Source organism: Dasypus novemcinctus, chromosome 7, assembly GCF_030445035.2.
Source record: "Dasypus novemcinctus isolate mDasNov1 chromosome 7, mDasNov1.1.hap2, whole genome shotgun sequence".
Lineage (NCBI taxonomy): Eukaryota > Metazoa > Chordata > Mammalia > Cingulata > Dasypodidae > Dasypus > Dasypus novemcinctus.
This window is the reverse complement of record NC_080679.1, coordinates 18,813,013-18,828,446: the sequence shown is the minus strand read 5'-3', so window position 1 is coordinate 18,828,446 and position 15,434 is coordinate 18,813,013. Positions and strand designations below refer to the sequence as shown.

Sequence of the window (15,434 nt, the reverse complement as noted above, 5' to 3'; positions counted from 1 at the left end):
CATTAGCATCAATTGCTTAAAATTTTCAAATCATCAATAGATACTTATTCAACTACTATTTTATAAAAAGAACGTTGCTGGACACCACTGAGGTAGAAGACAGACTTAGTTCCTGACCTACACAGAACTTACCATCTACCAGTGGAATAAGAAAAACACAAGCAGAGTAAAGTAAATAAACAAGTAACAGTTCAATTAAACAACTCAAGGGATATTAGAAGGCAGCACACGAATAGCTGGCAAATGGATTTACACACTGAACCTATTAGAGGAGATTAGAAGAGAGATCACGTCTTCACTCATCAATTGTTTATTGGTATTTACATTGTGCTAGCATTGTATCTCTTCCCTGGACCATTACTCAGAATCCCAGACTCATAATCCAACTTCCTACTTGACATCTCCATGTATAGATCTAGCAGGTGTTTAACACTTCACATTTCTGATAGTGACCTTAGAACCTCTTGCCGAGTCTTCTACTTCCACAGTCTTTTCTATTAGAAAGGCAACTGAGTCCCTACAGTTGCTCAGGTCAAAAAATGTACAGTGATCCCTGACTCCTTTCTGTTGCTTACCCTTTACCTTCAATTCATGAGCAAACCCCATTGGTTCTCCTTTAGAAATATCCACTTCTCACAACCTTGACCACTACCATCCAGGTCTTCTGCTAGGATCACAGCCATAGCTTCCCAATTCATGGGCTCTCTGTTTCAACCCTGGACTGTCTGCAGCCATAGATCCTGTCACTTCCCTGCTAACAACCCACTAAATTAAAAAGCATACAGATAATATAGCACTTATTCCCCACCAGGCACTGCTCTAAGCTCTTTTTAAGTATTAACGTGCTTCTCACAATACGCTTATGTGATGGGTACTGTTCATCTCTGTTTTACCAGTGAGAGCAGGAAAGCACAGGGAGGACAGGGTATTTGTCAAGATCACACAACTTGTGAGTGGCACAGCTCAGACTCAAACGCTGCTCTTCTGGCTCGACAGTCCTCGCCCTTCACCTCTATGCCTGTACCCGCTGTGGCTTCCCTTCTCACCCCTGGGAAACACCTACGTCTTCATGATGGCCTGTGGAGCCTCATACGATCTGGCCCTCATCACTTGCTAACCTCACCTTCTACTGCCCTCCACATGGCTCCCTCGACCACGGTGGCCTTCCCACCGCTCCTCACTGCCCCAGGCTTCTTCCCACCAGAGGGCCTGGTCCCTGGCCAGTCCTCCTGACTGACGGCGACATTTCCCTGCATAGAACAGCCCAGCCCGCCCCTTCGCTTCCCTCAGGTTTTTTCTCAAATGCCACTTTTTCAGTTAGGATGTCCCTAATCTTCCAACTGAATGTCTTACTAATCCACCCAGGCATTGTTATAGGCACTTAACATAAATGCTCCTTCATATTTAATATATATGTCAACCTTCATGACAGCTCTGCATTGATACACTTATTATCCCCAATTTACAGATGAGAGTAAGAAGCACAGAGAGGGAAACGGACTTGGCCCAGTGGTTAGGGCGTCCGTCTACCACATGGGAGGTCCGCGGTTCAAACCCCGGGCCTCCTTGCCCCGTGTGGAGCTGGCCCATGAGCGGTGCTGATGCACGCAAGGAGTGCCCTGCCATGCAGGGGTGTCCCCCACCATGCGCAAGGAGTGCGCCCTGTAAGGAGAGCCGCCCAGCGCGAAAGAAAGTGCAGCCTGCCCGGGAATGGCGCCGCCCACACTTCCCGTGCCGCTGACGACAACAGAAGCGGACAAAGAAACAAGATGCAGCAAATAGACACAGAGAACAGACAACCGGGAGAGGGGGGGAATTAAATAAATAAATAAATCTTTAAAAAAAAAAAAAAAAAGAAGAAGCACAGAGAAGTTAAATAGTATGTTCAAGGTCACAGTGATGGTAAGCGACCAAGTCAGGATTCCAACCTAGATTTTTCTGACTCTAGAAACTGTGATCTTACAAAAAATTAATATTAAACCATTGATGTAATAGGCTATGGAGAGGTGAGGGGAAAAATCATCAAAGCTCACTCAGAATCTTTGACCCAGAGTGAGTACACGACGGGACCATTAGAAAAATAAGAACATCAGGTTAAAGGAGAAGAGGTGACGAATTTAGGCCATCAGTTTCCAGAAAAACGTTTTTCATAGTGGGGTTTGCTCCATCAGCATCACCTGTGGGTGCCTGCTAAAGGTTCACATTCCCAGGATCCATCCTAGCTCTTCTGATATAGTCTTTGGGGCCAGGGAGCTCAAGGATTTGCATGAATAAGAACTCCTAGGTGATTCTAAAACACCCCAAAATGTTCTTGGAAGACAGGAAATATTTTCATTGATTTAAATTTGTACACAGAGCATTACAACCCCAATATAGCATTTCCATAACAACATTTGCAAAATGTACTGTTGCCTTAAAACTTTGCAAATAACAGCAGTATTTAGCAGCTTTTTTCACTGGTGGATTCTAAGTACCTAGAACAAGGCCTGGCTGATAATGAGACAAGAAAGAGTTGTTGGATGTGTGGATTCTGGAGTGGCACAGAGGAAACTTTAAAGATGCACAATGAATCCGAGTGGTCCAAGATTTCCAACAGGCATTTTGTAATATTCAGTTTTATCAGTTTTATCCTAACTGCCTTAAGGCAGTAAGCAGAGTGGAAAGTACACTGGCCTTGGTATCTTTTGATCTAAGTGTGAATTGAGCTGGCACTGAGCAGCTGTGTGATATTAACAAGATAATCAACCTTTCTGAATATTTGTTTTCTTTATCAGTAAATTCATCATCCCATTTAATGTCAAGAAAGGTACTGTTAAAACCAAAGAATCCTTGAAAATATAAGATGATGTTATAAGCCAAAATAACTTATTAAAAATGTTTGTTACTTTGAAATTTAATGCAGAACTTTTTTTTGCAAATTTCTAGCTGCAAATTTTTTCATTTCAAACAATAGCTCAAAAAGAATATTGCTTTCTGAAAATCAAATACTAATTTGTGGAAGAAGTTGACAAAGAATATTATAGCTTAGAATTCTGTCACTCCAAGGTCCAGCCCAAGCTAAATTACATTTACAAACATTTAGGGTAACAGGTATTTTTCATTTATTATTTATTACATCCTTGATATTGGAACACTGAAATCCAAGAGAAAAAAGTCGATTTGCTGAAACCATCCAGAATTCAATGCCTCCCCAATTTTGGAAACTTTAGCACACACTCAACATCCTAGTATGGGATTTCAGTGACTAAGCAGATCACTCCCTAAACCTAAAGTAAAGAAAGACTCTAACTTCTATTTTATTCTTGCTGATTGAACAGACACACAATGAATGAGTAACACTCCTTATATTATATTGAAAGCACAGACAAAATGCAATTTGACAAGTGGTAAGAAACAGCTTTCAAATAAAAAATACGCCTGCCACAAAACTATAAATACATTATTCTGATTTTATGCCTAAATTAAGCATTTGGGAAAGGAATATCCATGGCAGATTTAGAAGTAAAAGCCCCAAATACCTGGAAGTTAGAGATCTAAGTATCAAGAGCTACCACAACTTGATTGGCTACAAACACCTGCTCTGGCTCTTTCTTCCAAATGAGAGTTGTAAAATAAAATCCACTAAATCACACTAAACTCTAAGATTTTTTTTCTGTCTGCATGTTAACAGCAACACAAAAAAATGCTAGGCAGAAGAGAGTTTCTAGTAGACCAATAAATTGCACATTTTTGTGACAGCTCAGAGAGAAAGAAAATCAGCTCTTTGGAATGATAGAATTAGTTCCAAAAGATTTTCCTCAAATCATAAAACAGGAACCAACTCTTGCTTACACATTTCTTTATCTAAAGCTGAACACCAAGATCTCTAAATTGCAACCTCTCTTTGGTAACGATTCAATCAACAGAAGCTGCTTTTCCGCGCATACTATACCATTATGATCAGGGTTCTGGGTCTACTCATTTCATCGTCGCTTTCCAGAGGCAAAATTTCATGGGATGGTTCCTCCTGGCGTCGTCTACAAATGTGTGGACAGTTCCTCTGGACCACAGAACGGAAAGCTTGAAGCAGAACAATGCTGGCAGTGCAGCCCATCGCTGCATCCTGGAGCCTACAAAATAACTTCTATGTTGATGCTATGTTTGAAAAACAGTGGCTCCTTGTCCCTGAAAACAGCCTACATTGCAGCTGCAGCCAGCCCACTCTCCAATCACTTCCTTGAGCTCTGATCATCTGATCACGGCCAAATAGCTTGGATGCAGAGATAGGAAAGATTTGATCCACTCTGAAACTGAACATACTCAGGAATATTAGAGCGTTTCACCCAGAGAGTGTTTCTCAATTCATTTCAAGAGCATGTTTCCTGTTCATTACCATGATTCTAGCTTCAGAAGGCTGAATAAGTATATCTTTCCCACTCAGGCACTCAAATAAATCACTCATCTGCAAAGGAAATAATCGAAAAGTCTGGCTTCACAGTGATGTTTTCCAAGGCAAGATGAGCACTATAAAAAGAGTGAAAATGATAGTGTTTAAAAAACGTAAACACTTCCTGAAGGAAATCTTGCTAGATTGGTCACTAAGTGATTGGGGTTTTACTTTTCATAGCTCAAAAGTTTCAGAAACGAAATTGGCTCATTCAAAATGTAAAGTCCACTTAATCAAAACATGTCTCAAAAGTATGCACGCGTTAACCAAACCCACGTGAGAGACCCCAGGGCTCCCCTACGATTTCCTTTCAACAGCATGGTTGTTCTGTTCCCACACATGCAGTTGTGCAGCCTAATACATTTTTATATTTACATAGGCGGTTGTGGGGCTGAAAATATCTCTATGACTGAGGTCATTCAGTGAGCTTCCATCAAGCTGACCTCTTAAAAAGGCAGCTGGAAAGCATTTTAACTTCCTATCAATAAGAATTCCAGGCTTCAGAAAGGGCTTTGAGGTCTTGGGTAGTTAAGAGCCTGGTCTTTCCTGACTCCTGTGAGACTAGTCACTTAGGGGGGAACAGAGGAGATGCTCATAAATCACGTGACCTGCCTGGAATGGCCTGGAGATTTAATGTACACTGTAAGAGAAGAGGACATCAGGGGATGTGCACACTAAAAATATCTCACAGAAAATGGATTTTGCTTACAAACGAGGAAAGTATGAAATCCCCCTAGGATTTCCATATGCAGGCTCTTTCTGTCAAGCTCATTCTTCTTTGGGCACAACTCTCAGAGAGTCAAAAAAAAAAAAAGAGAGAGATTTTTCTTTGGTTTCCGGGCTCCTGGGTGTGTAGGGCGCTGCAGGAAGTTTGGGGAAGGTTTGTTTTGTTGCAAAATGTGGCCACCCCAGCCCCAGTAAAGTTGCTTTCACAGAGGCTTCTAGCATTGGGCTCAATTAGGCATTAATTGCTCACTAATCTGTCCAACACAGCATTGTTTTAACTGGTATGTTTGCCAGAGAAGTAAAGCATGCTTTTTATTTTTCGTTAAGAGGTACTGGCTGCCAGGAGTTTTTCATCTCTCTCTGTTTTGAGCAAACATATTTCAGTGCTGCTGGAAAAAATGGAAAAAGAAAAAAAATGCTAATGGTGCTGGCAAGCCCCCGAACTCCCTTCGGACCTTTGTCAGAGTGCCCGGGTGCTAATCCAAACCATTTTTACTCCAAACAACCAGGGCATTTACTGAAGAGAGGCTACAATTTAGCCTGTCTCGTTTGCGAGTTTGAATATTTATATAAATAGTGTCTACCAGGGACAAAGCACACACCCGGCTTCCCCTTTGAGGAATGTGTCCATTCAAATATGATGGCTCCTCCAGCAACCCGTATGTCCATGTCCATTCTGGCCCACCCGTTTTCCTACTGCATGAACATCTCACCCTCCAATCATTTCCTTAGGTTCCAATCATTTGCTTATGACCACATAGCTCAAATGTAGCTTGGTGCTGACTCTAAGTGCTTAGACATTCCACAATTCTGGCCAGCAACTGGGCTGGTAGGACAGACACTTGAGCCACACACCGCGGGCTTGGCTGGGAAGCAGCAGTGTGTGCCTCAGACTCCTTTCTAGCCACCGCTCTCTAAATCTGGCTAGCCTCCGGGGTGCCTGTTCGAGACAGATGTTTTGGCAGACGCCAAAGTCTTTGGGGGAAACAAACGAGATGCTTTCTAGCTAGTAGGTCCCTGTTCTCACTGATTCCCTCTTTGCCTCTGAGGAATTCACCCCTATTACTAATGGGCTGCTGAGGGAATCTCAATATTTTCTCTTTCTCTTTCCGTCTCTTTTTTTAACCTCCATGAAGTTAAGGAAATCTCCTAGAATTCATATTTTAGGAATTCAAAATGTATCACAGTCATCTAATGGACAAGAAACAGTAAGGGTGAAAATCAGGGAATAAGGGTTCAGCATTTCTCCCCAGTATTTTATTATTAAAAAAAATTTAAATATAATAAAATGACAAGAAAGGGGTTGGATTCTGAGCTCTAAATTTTGTATAGTAAGTTAAACTGGAGGTAGATGGGGGAGGGGACATAAATCAACCCAAACAGACAAGGTTCATTTTCGCCACAGATTTTAGCATACATGTTATTGCACAGGAAATATTTTTCAAAAGGAGTCATAAACATTTCAACAATTCTCTGCTATTTATATTTGAAACATTAATAAAGTGAATCATTAATTTGGCCTTTAGCATTAAAATCTACATGGCCTTATGAACTAGTAATTTCTGGATTCTATCCTTTGTTCTCTTCTCAGTCGCCTTCCCTTATTTCTTCTTATTTCATGATTCAATAGTTATTGTCAAATGTTAGAATCAAGATTGGTTTATTTATTTAAAATTAATTTGTTCTCGTACATGAGTAAATAACATCACTAATAATTTGTAAAGTTTAAGTTTCTATAGAAGGGGAAGTGGATTCGGCTCAACTGATACAGTGTCCACCTACCATATGGGAGGTCCAGAGTTCAAATTCAGGGCTCCTGACCCATATGGTGAGCTGGCCCATACACAGTGCTGATATGTACAAGGAGTGCTGTGCCACTCAGTGGTGTCCCCCGCATAGGGGAACCCCATGAGCAAGAAGTACGCCCTGCAAGGAGAGCCGCCCCACACACAAAAAGCACAGCCTGCCCAGGAGTGGCACCGCACACATGGAGAGCTGATGTAGCAAGATGACGCAACAATAAGAGACACAGATTCCCGGTGCCACTGACAAGAATGCAAGAGGACATAGAAGAACACACAGCGAATGGACGCAGAGAGCAGACAATGGGGGGAGGGAGGGTTGAGAGAAATAAAAAATAAATCTTTAAAAAAAAATAGTTTCTACAGAAGTGCTGGTAACTAGATTTTACAGGAGGTTATTAAATATATGTGTGTGCCATTCATCCAGCATTTCTGAAATCCTGAATTCATGTAGAATGAAGAAGGGTTCCTGTTTCAAAGCGAAGATGGCCATGCCATGGAGACATGAAATCGCATCAGCTTAGCTAGGAAAAGGAAGGAGGAGTGGAGGGAGAGGTTATTGACACGTTAACATAGAACCTGGGGAGAAAAATAAATATGGAAAGAAAAAGTAAGGAGTTTGAGAGAGTAAAAGAAGGACACAGAGAAAAAAGCAAAAAGGAATGAACAAACAGACATAAATATATTCCCGAAAGGCTCTCCTCCTACCTCAGGGGACCACTCACTTGACTGCAGGTTGCTCATCTGTTTAACAAGTCCTTTCAAATGGATTTAGATTTTAGAGTTTTCTAAAAATTTTTGACCTAAGGGTCATTTGATTATAGACATAGGTATTTTGACCACTGGAATAATTTGGAGAGGTTTTTACTGGGCAAGGGACATGTTTATTTAATTTGAATTGAAAATGCCTACTGAAAGGCTGGTCTTTCCCAGCTTTGTTCAATTATGTAAGAGCAATATATCTAAATCCATCTTGAAATTCTGTGTTGAGTTGGACTGGGTTGGGCATGATGGAGGAAAAGCCCATGTTCTTCTCCCACCCAAGAGACCTGGAGAATGCCTTTAGGCCTTTGAGTCTTCTTCTTCTTTTTTTTTTTTTTAAGATTTATTTATTTTTATTTATTTCTCTCCCCTTCCACCCCCCTCCTGCAAGTTGTCTGCTCTCTGAGTTCATTTGCTGTGTGTTCTTCTGTGCCCGCTTGTATTCTTGTCAGTGGCACTGGGAATCTGTGTCTCGTTTTGTTGTGTCATCTTGCTATATCAGCTCTCCGTGTGTGTGGCACCATTCCTGGGCAGGCTGCACTTTCTTTTGCGCTAGGTGGCTCCCGTTATGGGGTGCACTCCTTGCACATGGGGCTCCCTACGTGGGGGACACCCCTGCATGGCATGGCACTCCTTGCACGCATCAGCACTGCATGTAGGCCAGCTCATCACACGGGTCAAGGAGGCCCTGGGTTTGAACCTTGGACCTCTCATGTGGTAGGCGGACGCCCTATCCATTGGGCCAAATCTGCTTCCCCTTTGAGTCTTTTTGACACAGAATTGTTAAGCGCAATGAAAGATGCACAGCTGAAAACAAAAAGCCGTACTGTAAAAACAAAGATGAGCTTAGATGAAACTATTTTAAATGAGAAATGAACCTAACAAGATTGGCCTTATAAGTGCCTTTTTGGATACCCCTGATTTCTTATAGCTGGGCCTCACGGCTTAACATGCCATGGGTTGCTGGTTACTGTTTCAAAAGACTAAGAGAGTTATATATAGAACTATTTGTAAAGAGAAATTTATGGAAAGGTTGTGATTTTGACAGCAGATCTTGCCTGGCAAAACCATATTCGAAACATCAGTCTCAAGTGAAGCATCAGCTCTCCCAGAGAAAGGCTCTGCCTGCCCCAGGATCAATTAATTCCACCTTCCTTCCCACTTCCATTATATAAAGGTTCAGGAGTCCAGTGAGAACTTGCTTCTCACTGCACATGCAGGGCCTCTGGCCAGCAGAACATAATCTGGATCTGGAATCCAGACACCCTGACTTCTAGATTTCAAGGTGGTGAGGGAAGCACATTTGCTTACCACCCTTACTCCTAAAATCCTAGTGAAATGACAACAAAACTCTATGAAAGGATTATATTGATCACAGTAATGGGTAAAGGGGAGGCTCCTTCAGCAGATGAGAGTCTGAGCATTTTGGAAAGATGAAAAGAGAATGTGACGGCACAAATGTAATGCATGTCTAGCAGGAGGATGCAAAGGAAGTGGGAGCCACTGTTCTCAGCAGAGGCCGAGTTTGTGGAAAGTATGTGCTGGCTATGAGAAAGTAGTTCAAGGACTACCTCCTCCCCACCCCCAACCGAGAACACCTGACCTCGGCTCTCTAAAGAAGGTCAAGTGCTTCCAGAAAACCCAGGACAGACGCCGCAGCGTCGCAAACACCTGGTGACTTTGGCATTAGCCTGTTTGGGGGTAGGGGAGTGTCTCCCGCCCACCTGCCTGCCTGGCTCACACATCCTGAAGGGAAGACTTCCATCGGCACACCTGTCACCAGACAGAGGTTGTCCGTCACTTGTCAGTCTGCCCAAGAAAAGGCCGGAGCTGCCAACGCTCTTCATCTCCCTGTTCCCACAGCTGGAAGGCAGAGCCTGCTGCCCACCCAAATTATAATTACCCTATATTTTGGTGGAATTACAGAAAAACTCTCACGGCATACAAATCCTTGTCCCAGTGGCAGCATGGGGGAAAAAGCAGCCAGCATAATTACAGCGGAAAAAGCTCATATGAGCTAGAGTCAGACAGACACGGGTTAGAGTAGGGCTCTGCCACGCACAAGCTGTGTGATCTTGAGCAAGTCACTTTACCTCTCAGAGCCACAACAGCATCTGCTGTAAAAGGGGGATGATCATTTACCCCTGTCAGGGTGCCAGGGGGAGGGGAGTAACTGAAAAGATAAGTACGGAGCCTGGCACCTAATAACCATTCTGTGAGTAAGTGTGGTGCTGCCCCCTTGCAGCCCTCCAGGCTCAGCTTGCACATGGTGCTGCCCCCGAGAAGCCTCCCCGGAAAGGCCTCCCCCACAGCCTTGAACCTCAGTCTCTACTGCTGCACCGTGTAGGTTTCCTTCCAAACACTTAGGAAAGTTGTAACTACCTTGATTGGTTTAATTTTTATGTTTTTGTGTCTTCTCTTGTCTATAAGAGCCAGGATTATGCTGATATTGTTAACTCGCTAGATAGAGCGTGCTCAATTCATAATCACAATCCTGTTAATAATAACAGTGATAAAGCAAGGCCTTACATAGCACTTACTACGTGCCAGGCACAGTTCTAATTAATATTTACTGGTATTCATTCTTTTGAACCTCACTATATGAGGTCGTGCTATTATCATCCCCATTTTTTACAGATGAGGAAACTGAGGCACAGAAGTTAAGTGACCTGTTCATAGATTTAAATTGAGTAAGTGGCAGTGCCAATATTTAAATTTATCAAGACTGGCTCCAGAATCTGAGCTTTTAATCAATTCTGAGTACCAAATCTTTGCCAAGTAAACCTTTTATCTTGCAAAGGTAGCTTTTTACCAGAAAAATGCTTGGTGGCATCTGACAGATGATAGTGAGACCACCATGAAAAAATCCCCAGCTCTCAAAGGGAAATTAATGATGTTCCCTTGGGTGAAGGGTCAGAAGCCAGATTGTTTTGGGGTGACGTTTTAAATTGCATTTGATGAGAATTTTAAACATTTTTTAATGTAATGAGCCTGCTCATAAGAGAATTTTAAAAATATGCTTATAGTCTGAAGTGTTCAGTTGCAGAAATGACTCATCTATCCAAATTGGTTAGAAAAGCATATACATATTCTTACATTTGTGCAGCAGTTTGGCATTGTTTACGAATTCCAAAAATAGATAATGGATTATGTGCGTAAACTGCTCTGTACCTGCGCATGATTATATTATGATTAGGGCTTTGATTGGACGATGTCAGTAGGATGTTGAGTCACTACCCACCAAGGGGGCAGGGACTCACAGAGAAAACTACATGGCAGAGAAGAGGGTTGGAGTTTTGAGCTGGAGCCTGGGAAGTAAACACACAAAGAAGCAGATAGTGAGGAAGAAGAGAAGCTCAATTGGACTCAGCAGAGGTCCCAGGAAGAAAGACAAACCATTCACCTGAGAGTCTACAGCTGACCTTGTGGAGTGAGCAGAGCAGCTGAGCCCAGAGAGAATCGAGCCTGGGAGGAGAGGAACCTGGAAGCCTGAACCCTCGCAGACATTGGCAGCCATCTTGCTCCAACACGTGACAATAGACTTTGGTGAGAGAAGTAGCTTTTGCTTTATGGCCTGGTATCTGTAAGTTCCTACCCCAAATAAATACCCTTTATAAAAACCAACAGAATTGTGGTATTTGACACTGAACCCCTTTGACTAAGACAATTTGGAATACAGAAATGTGACTGCTTCCCCTTCTGTCTCCCTGTGCAACATCGGCCCCTAAGTAATGTAAGATGTTGGTTATCACTCAACTGTCTCATACAGTTTGGCCCACCCCAGGACACCCTTGAAGTCTGGTCATGGCTGCCTCTGCTCAGAGAAGAAGATCCTCTGCCGCTCACTCTTGCATGGGTTGAGGGCTAACCTGGTGCCCTTGAGAGTGTATTGACAGCTTGGGCACATGGCTGCTGCAGAGGGAAATGGCCCCCTGCCTTCCTGGGCAGAGTGGGGTAACCACAAAGCTGGTGGGAGGACAACTGCCTCATCATTGCTGTCCCTTCCCTTCCACCATCAGCGCTATTCTATGTGGAGTTGTGTGATGGGAAAGAGCCTGGAGACCAGGGCAGGGGTATAGGAAGCCTCTGTCTACCTACTTAAGCTGTAGCACAACCTTCACATAGGAGCTCAGACAAGATGTGTGGAATGAGTCAAACAATAATACATAATAAAAATTAAAAATAATAACAAAGTTCTTAATGCTCTTGGGTTTCATTCTAAATATTCCAGAAACTCAGCAATTGTTCCCAAACAAAAGTGGTCCAAAGGAGGATAATCTCCATAGATTAAAGATGACAGGGAATTCAACCCCGCACTGAATGATACCAGGTCATAGGATTTGGTCATTTTCCAGACCAGGGATTAGTGAGTACATTTCTCCTTGTCTGCTTTCAGATGGGCAAATCCCCTCAGGTATATATACAATTATATGGCTTTGAGGGAGTTAATCAGCACCTTCTTAGCTAAAAAGCAGAAAACAGGGCAGAGTAAAGTGATGGTTCCTGAAACCCATGCACCCTTTAGCGGCTGCATCTTTGCCTGGCCACGTGCTATTTCTAACTCAAGAATTTTGGATTTCAGTCTATGTTGATAGTAACTCATGACCTCTACTTCCCACATCTGTGAGTTGTAGACTTCTTTCCCTCCCATTTCTGTCTTTCTTTTCACTTAATTATAGTGGCCTCCTCTTTATGGTTGTCTTTCCTAGGGTTGACATTTACTGAGTTGTTTATTTAATCACTTTGGAAACAAGTACATTGTTCTTCCACTACAAAAATTCAGGGGCTGTTGCTAAGACCCCCTTTATCTTCATTTTCCTACTTTTGGCATCAGTGTGGCCCAAAAGCAGATTACTATTTCGTTGGTACATTTAGATGCATCAGAAAATTATACTTCATTGGGTCTCTAAGGCAGCTTCCATCAGCAGCAGCTTCCTGCAGCATGTATGGATAATTTAAGTGTTCCATTAATATCATGCCTTACATTACTGAGGCTTCTATGTTTGATTGACCTTTTCCTTTTCTCAGCTCATAATAAATCTTTCTCCTCCTTAATAGATGTTATATATAGAATATATATATACACACGCACACATAACAATAGTTTATAGTGGTTATGCAAAGGTAGGCTGCTATAGTTTAAGCCTGCTTGAGCCACTTGTTATCTTTGTGACTTTGAGCAAAATTTTAAGCCTCAGGTTCCCTCATCTGGTAAATGGATAAGTACTGACAAGCATCTAATAGCTGTGTCAAGTGCTTGACACAGTACCAGACAGCTGGTACACATTCAATAAACATGCTAGAAAAGCCAAGATCTAGGAGCTTTCATATATTACTTCTTTTCTCTTCCCTCCCAAAGCCCCCCTCCCAGTGGTGTTTTTATCTCCTGACTCTTCCTGTCCCAGAGACACACAATGTTCCCTGGGTGATGGAGGGATGAGAGTGTGGGGCGTTGTGCATGCCTCCTCTGTGCTTTGAAATTCGCTCCCATGGTAACGTGAGAAAAGTTACATAACCTCTCCCCAGCCCTTTTCCATGAGTAAATATATTAGAAATAATACAATAATACCTCACTTAAACATTTTGCAACCTCAACCTATTTTGACCACAGCCAAGTGCTGGGAAGCAACAGAAACTTCTGCAGAGCCAGACGAAGGGGCTCGGAGAAGAGGTCCTCACACCTTCCAGTACAGTCTGCAGGATTCTAAGGAGCTTGCTGAGCTCAGCTTGCAATGGCCTTGAGTAGAAAGCAGGTAATTCTGGCCTACCCTAACCCAGTGGGAATAAGGAGCAGGTGACTAGAACTGGAGGGCTGTCCCTGTTAAGGCAGGCCAGGATACTGACAGCTGATGGCTTTTTCTTCCAGTGGTTGTGGTGGTCCCCACAATTAAGCTGACCAGGTGGGTCTGGGGGCTGTGTATTTGGGGCAGGAATGAGGGTCCATAATTCCATATCCCAGGCTGGTACCCAGAGATGATTCAGAGCAACAGATATGAGCTTTGGAGTTGCAGAGACCTACATCTGAATTCTAGCCACAGTTCCTTGCAGCGTCACTTTACTCTCTGGGACTAAGATTATCTCTTTGTGGAGCTGTTACAACAAAGATACTATGTATAAAGCATTGACATAAATGGTAGACATTAGCACCCATTTGCTACTATTATTAATATGACTATTACCATTATTATCATGGTTATTCTAAGTGCCAAGGAGGACTGGTACCAGGCCTGAGCCAAGGGTGAAGGTAGAGAGAGTCACGTGTAAGGAGCAGCTCAAACAAAAGAGAGAACCTTGGTACTAGAATGAAATGGTAAGGTCAAGAGCGAGGTGAGGCAGGAAGTGCCGACGGCTTCACTTCAGGAGCTATTTGGCGCAGAGTGCGTGGCTGGGTCAGACTAACTTAAAGATATGAGTCACACAAAAGGAAGGGACAGGTGCCAGACAATCTGACAAAAATATAGAGATAGAAGAAATCAATACCCACACTATCTGATACTAGTCCATGTTGGGAGCTCTAAACACTGGAAAAAATACAAACTGCACAGTGTTCTAGCCCAGTAAAAAAATAAGCATTTACAGTGATGACACTGATGCATTAAGGAAAGTCAGATAATGTTCAATGAGCAAAGTTTAAGGAGGAGAAATATGTGAAACATTCTGGATAAAATTTCCACCAACGTCTGCTTTTCATTTTTAAGTTTGGTGATTCAATGGGGTAAATTATGTTATCTTCAAAAGCATGCTATGTGGAAAGTATTCTCAGATGATGCTGGATAAATGAGCCATTAACTGTTCTTGCAGTACTTGTTCTATGTTATTTTCTATGTTCCCTTTTTTTTCCTTTGAATTGTGGCAGGAATGAACCACCCACATCCTAAATATTCCAAGTTAAATCTAGTTTGCAATAATCATAAATTGCTAAACAAACACGAAAATGGCAGTCTTGTAAGTCATTTCTAAATGTTCTTTACAAATCAATTAGAAAGATGAAGAGGATGGTATCTACCTGAGAAATCTCAACTTTACATTCTTAGCTAGGACTTTAGGGTTGGTGCAAAGCATCCAGCATAATGGTGTGGAAAGAAAATGAGGACAAAAGGAGGTTTCCACCCAGCAGGAACAGGAGTGGCAGGGCTATATTTAAAAGATTACCTTGATAAGGTAATGCCCAGCTCTTCTTTCTTTCTTTCTTTCTTTCTTTCTTTCTTTCTTTCTTTCTTTCCTTCCTTCCTTCCTTCCTTCCTTCCTTCCTTCCTTCCTTCCTTCCTTCCTTCCTTCCTTCCTTCCTTCCTTCCTTCCTTCCTTCCTTCCTTCCTTCCTTCCTTCCTTCCTTCCTTCCTTCCTTCCTTCCTTCTTTCTTTCTTTCTTTCTTTCTTTCTTTCTTTCTTTCTTTAAAGATTTATTTTTTCCTCTTCCCTTCCCCATTCCCCCTCCCCTCCCCTCCCTCCCCCCCACCTAGTTGTCTGTTCTCTGTCCATTTGCTGGGTGTTCTTCTTTGTCTGCTTCTGTTGTTGTCAGCAGCATGGGAATCTGTGTCTCTTTTTGTTGCATCATCTTGCTGCGTCAGTTCCCCGTGTGTGCAGCACCATTCCTGGGCAGGCTGAACTTTTTCGTGCTGGGCGGCTCTCCTTATGGGGTGCACTCCTTGCACATGGGGCTCCCCTATGCGGGGGACACCCCTATGTGGCACGGCACTCCTTGCGCACATCAGCACTGCA

General features: G+C 42.8%; 1 protein-coding gene across 10 annotated transcripts in view; it reads right to left on the bottom strand.

The window, feature by feature from the left end:
* DOCK10 (dedicator of cytokinesis 10) overlaps positions 1-15,434 on the bottom strand; it is a 281,603-nt gene that overhangs the window by 215,256 nt on the left and 50,913 nt on the right. For 4 of the 10 annotated variants that reach the window (XM_058300024.2, XM_058300026.2, XM_071216101.1 and 1 more), the window contains exon 1: positions 3,932-4,218. The exons of 4 other annotated variants lie outside the window; for them this stretch is intronic. In XM_058300024.2, the coding sequence (XP_058156007.1) occupies positions 3,932-4,093 (162 nt within the window). In that variant the 5' untranslated portion in view covers positions 4,094-4,218. Of the gene's footprint in view, positions 1-3,931; positions 4,308-15,434 lie in introns of those variants that run through there. 2 more of the 10 variants (XM_058300027.1, XM_058300028.1) reach the window with 2 other exon arrangements.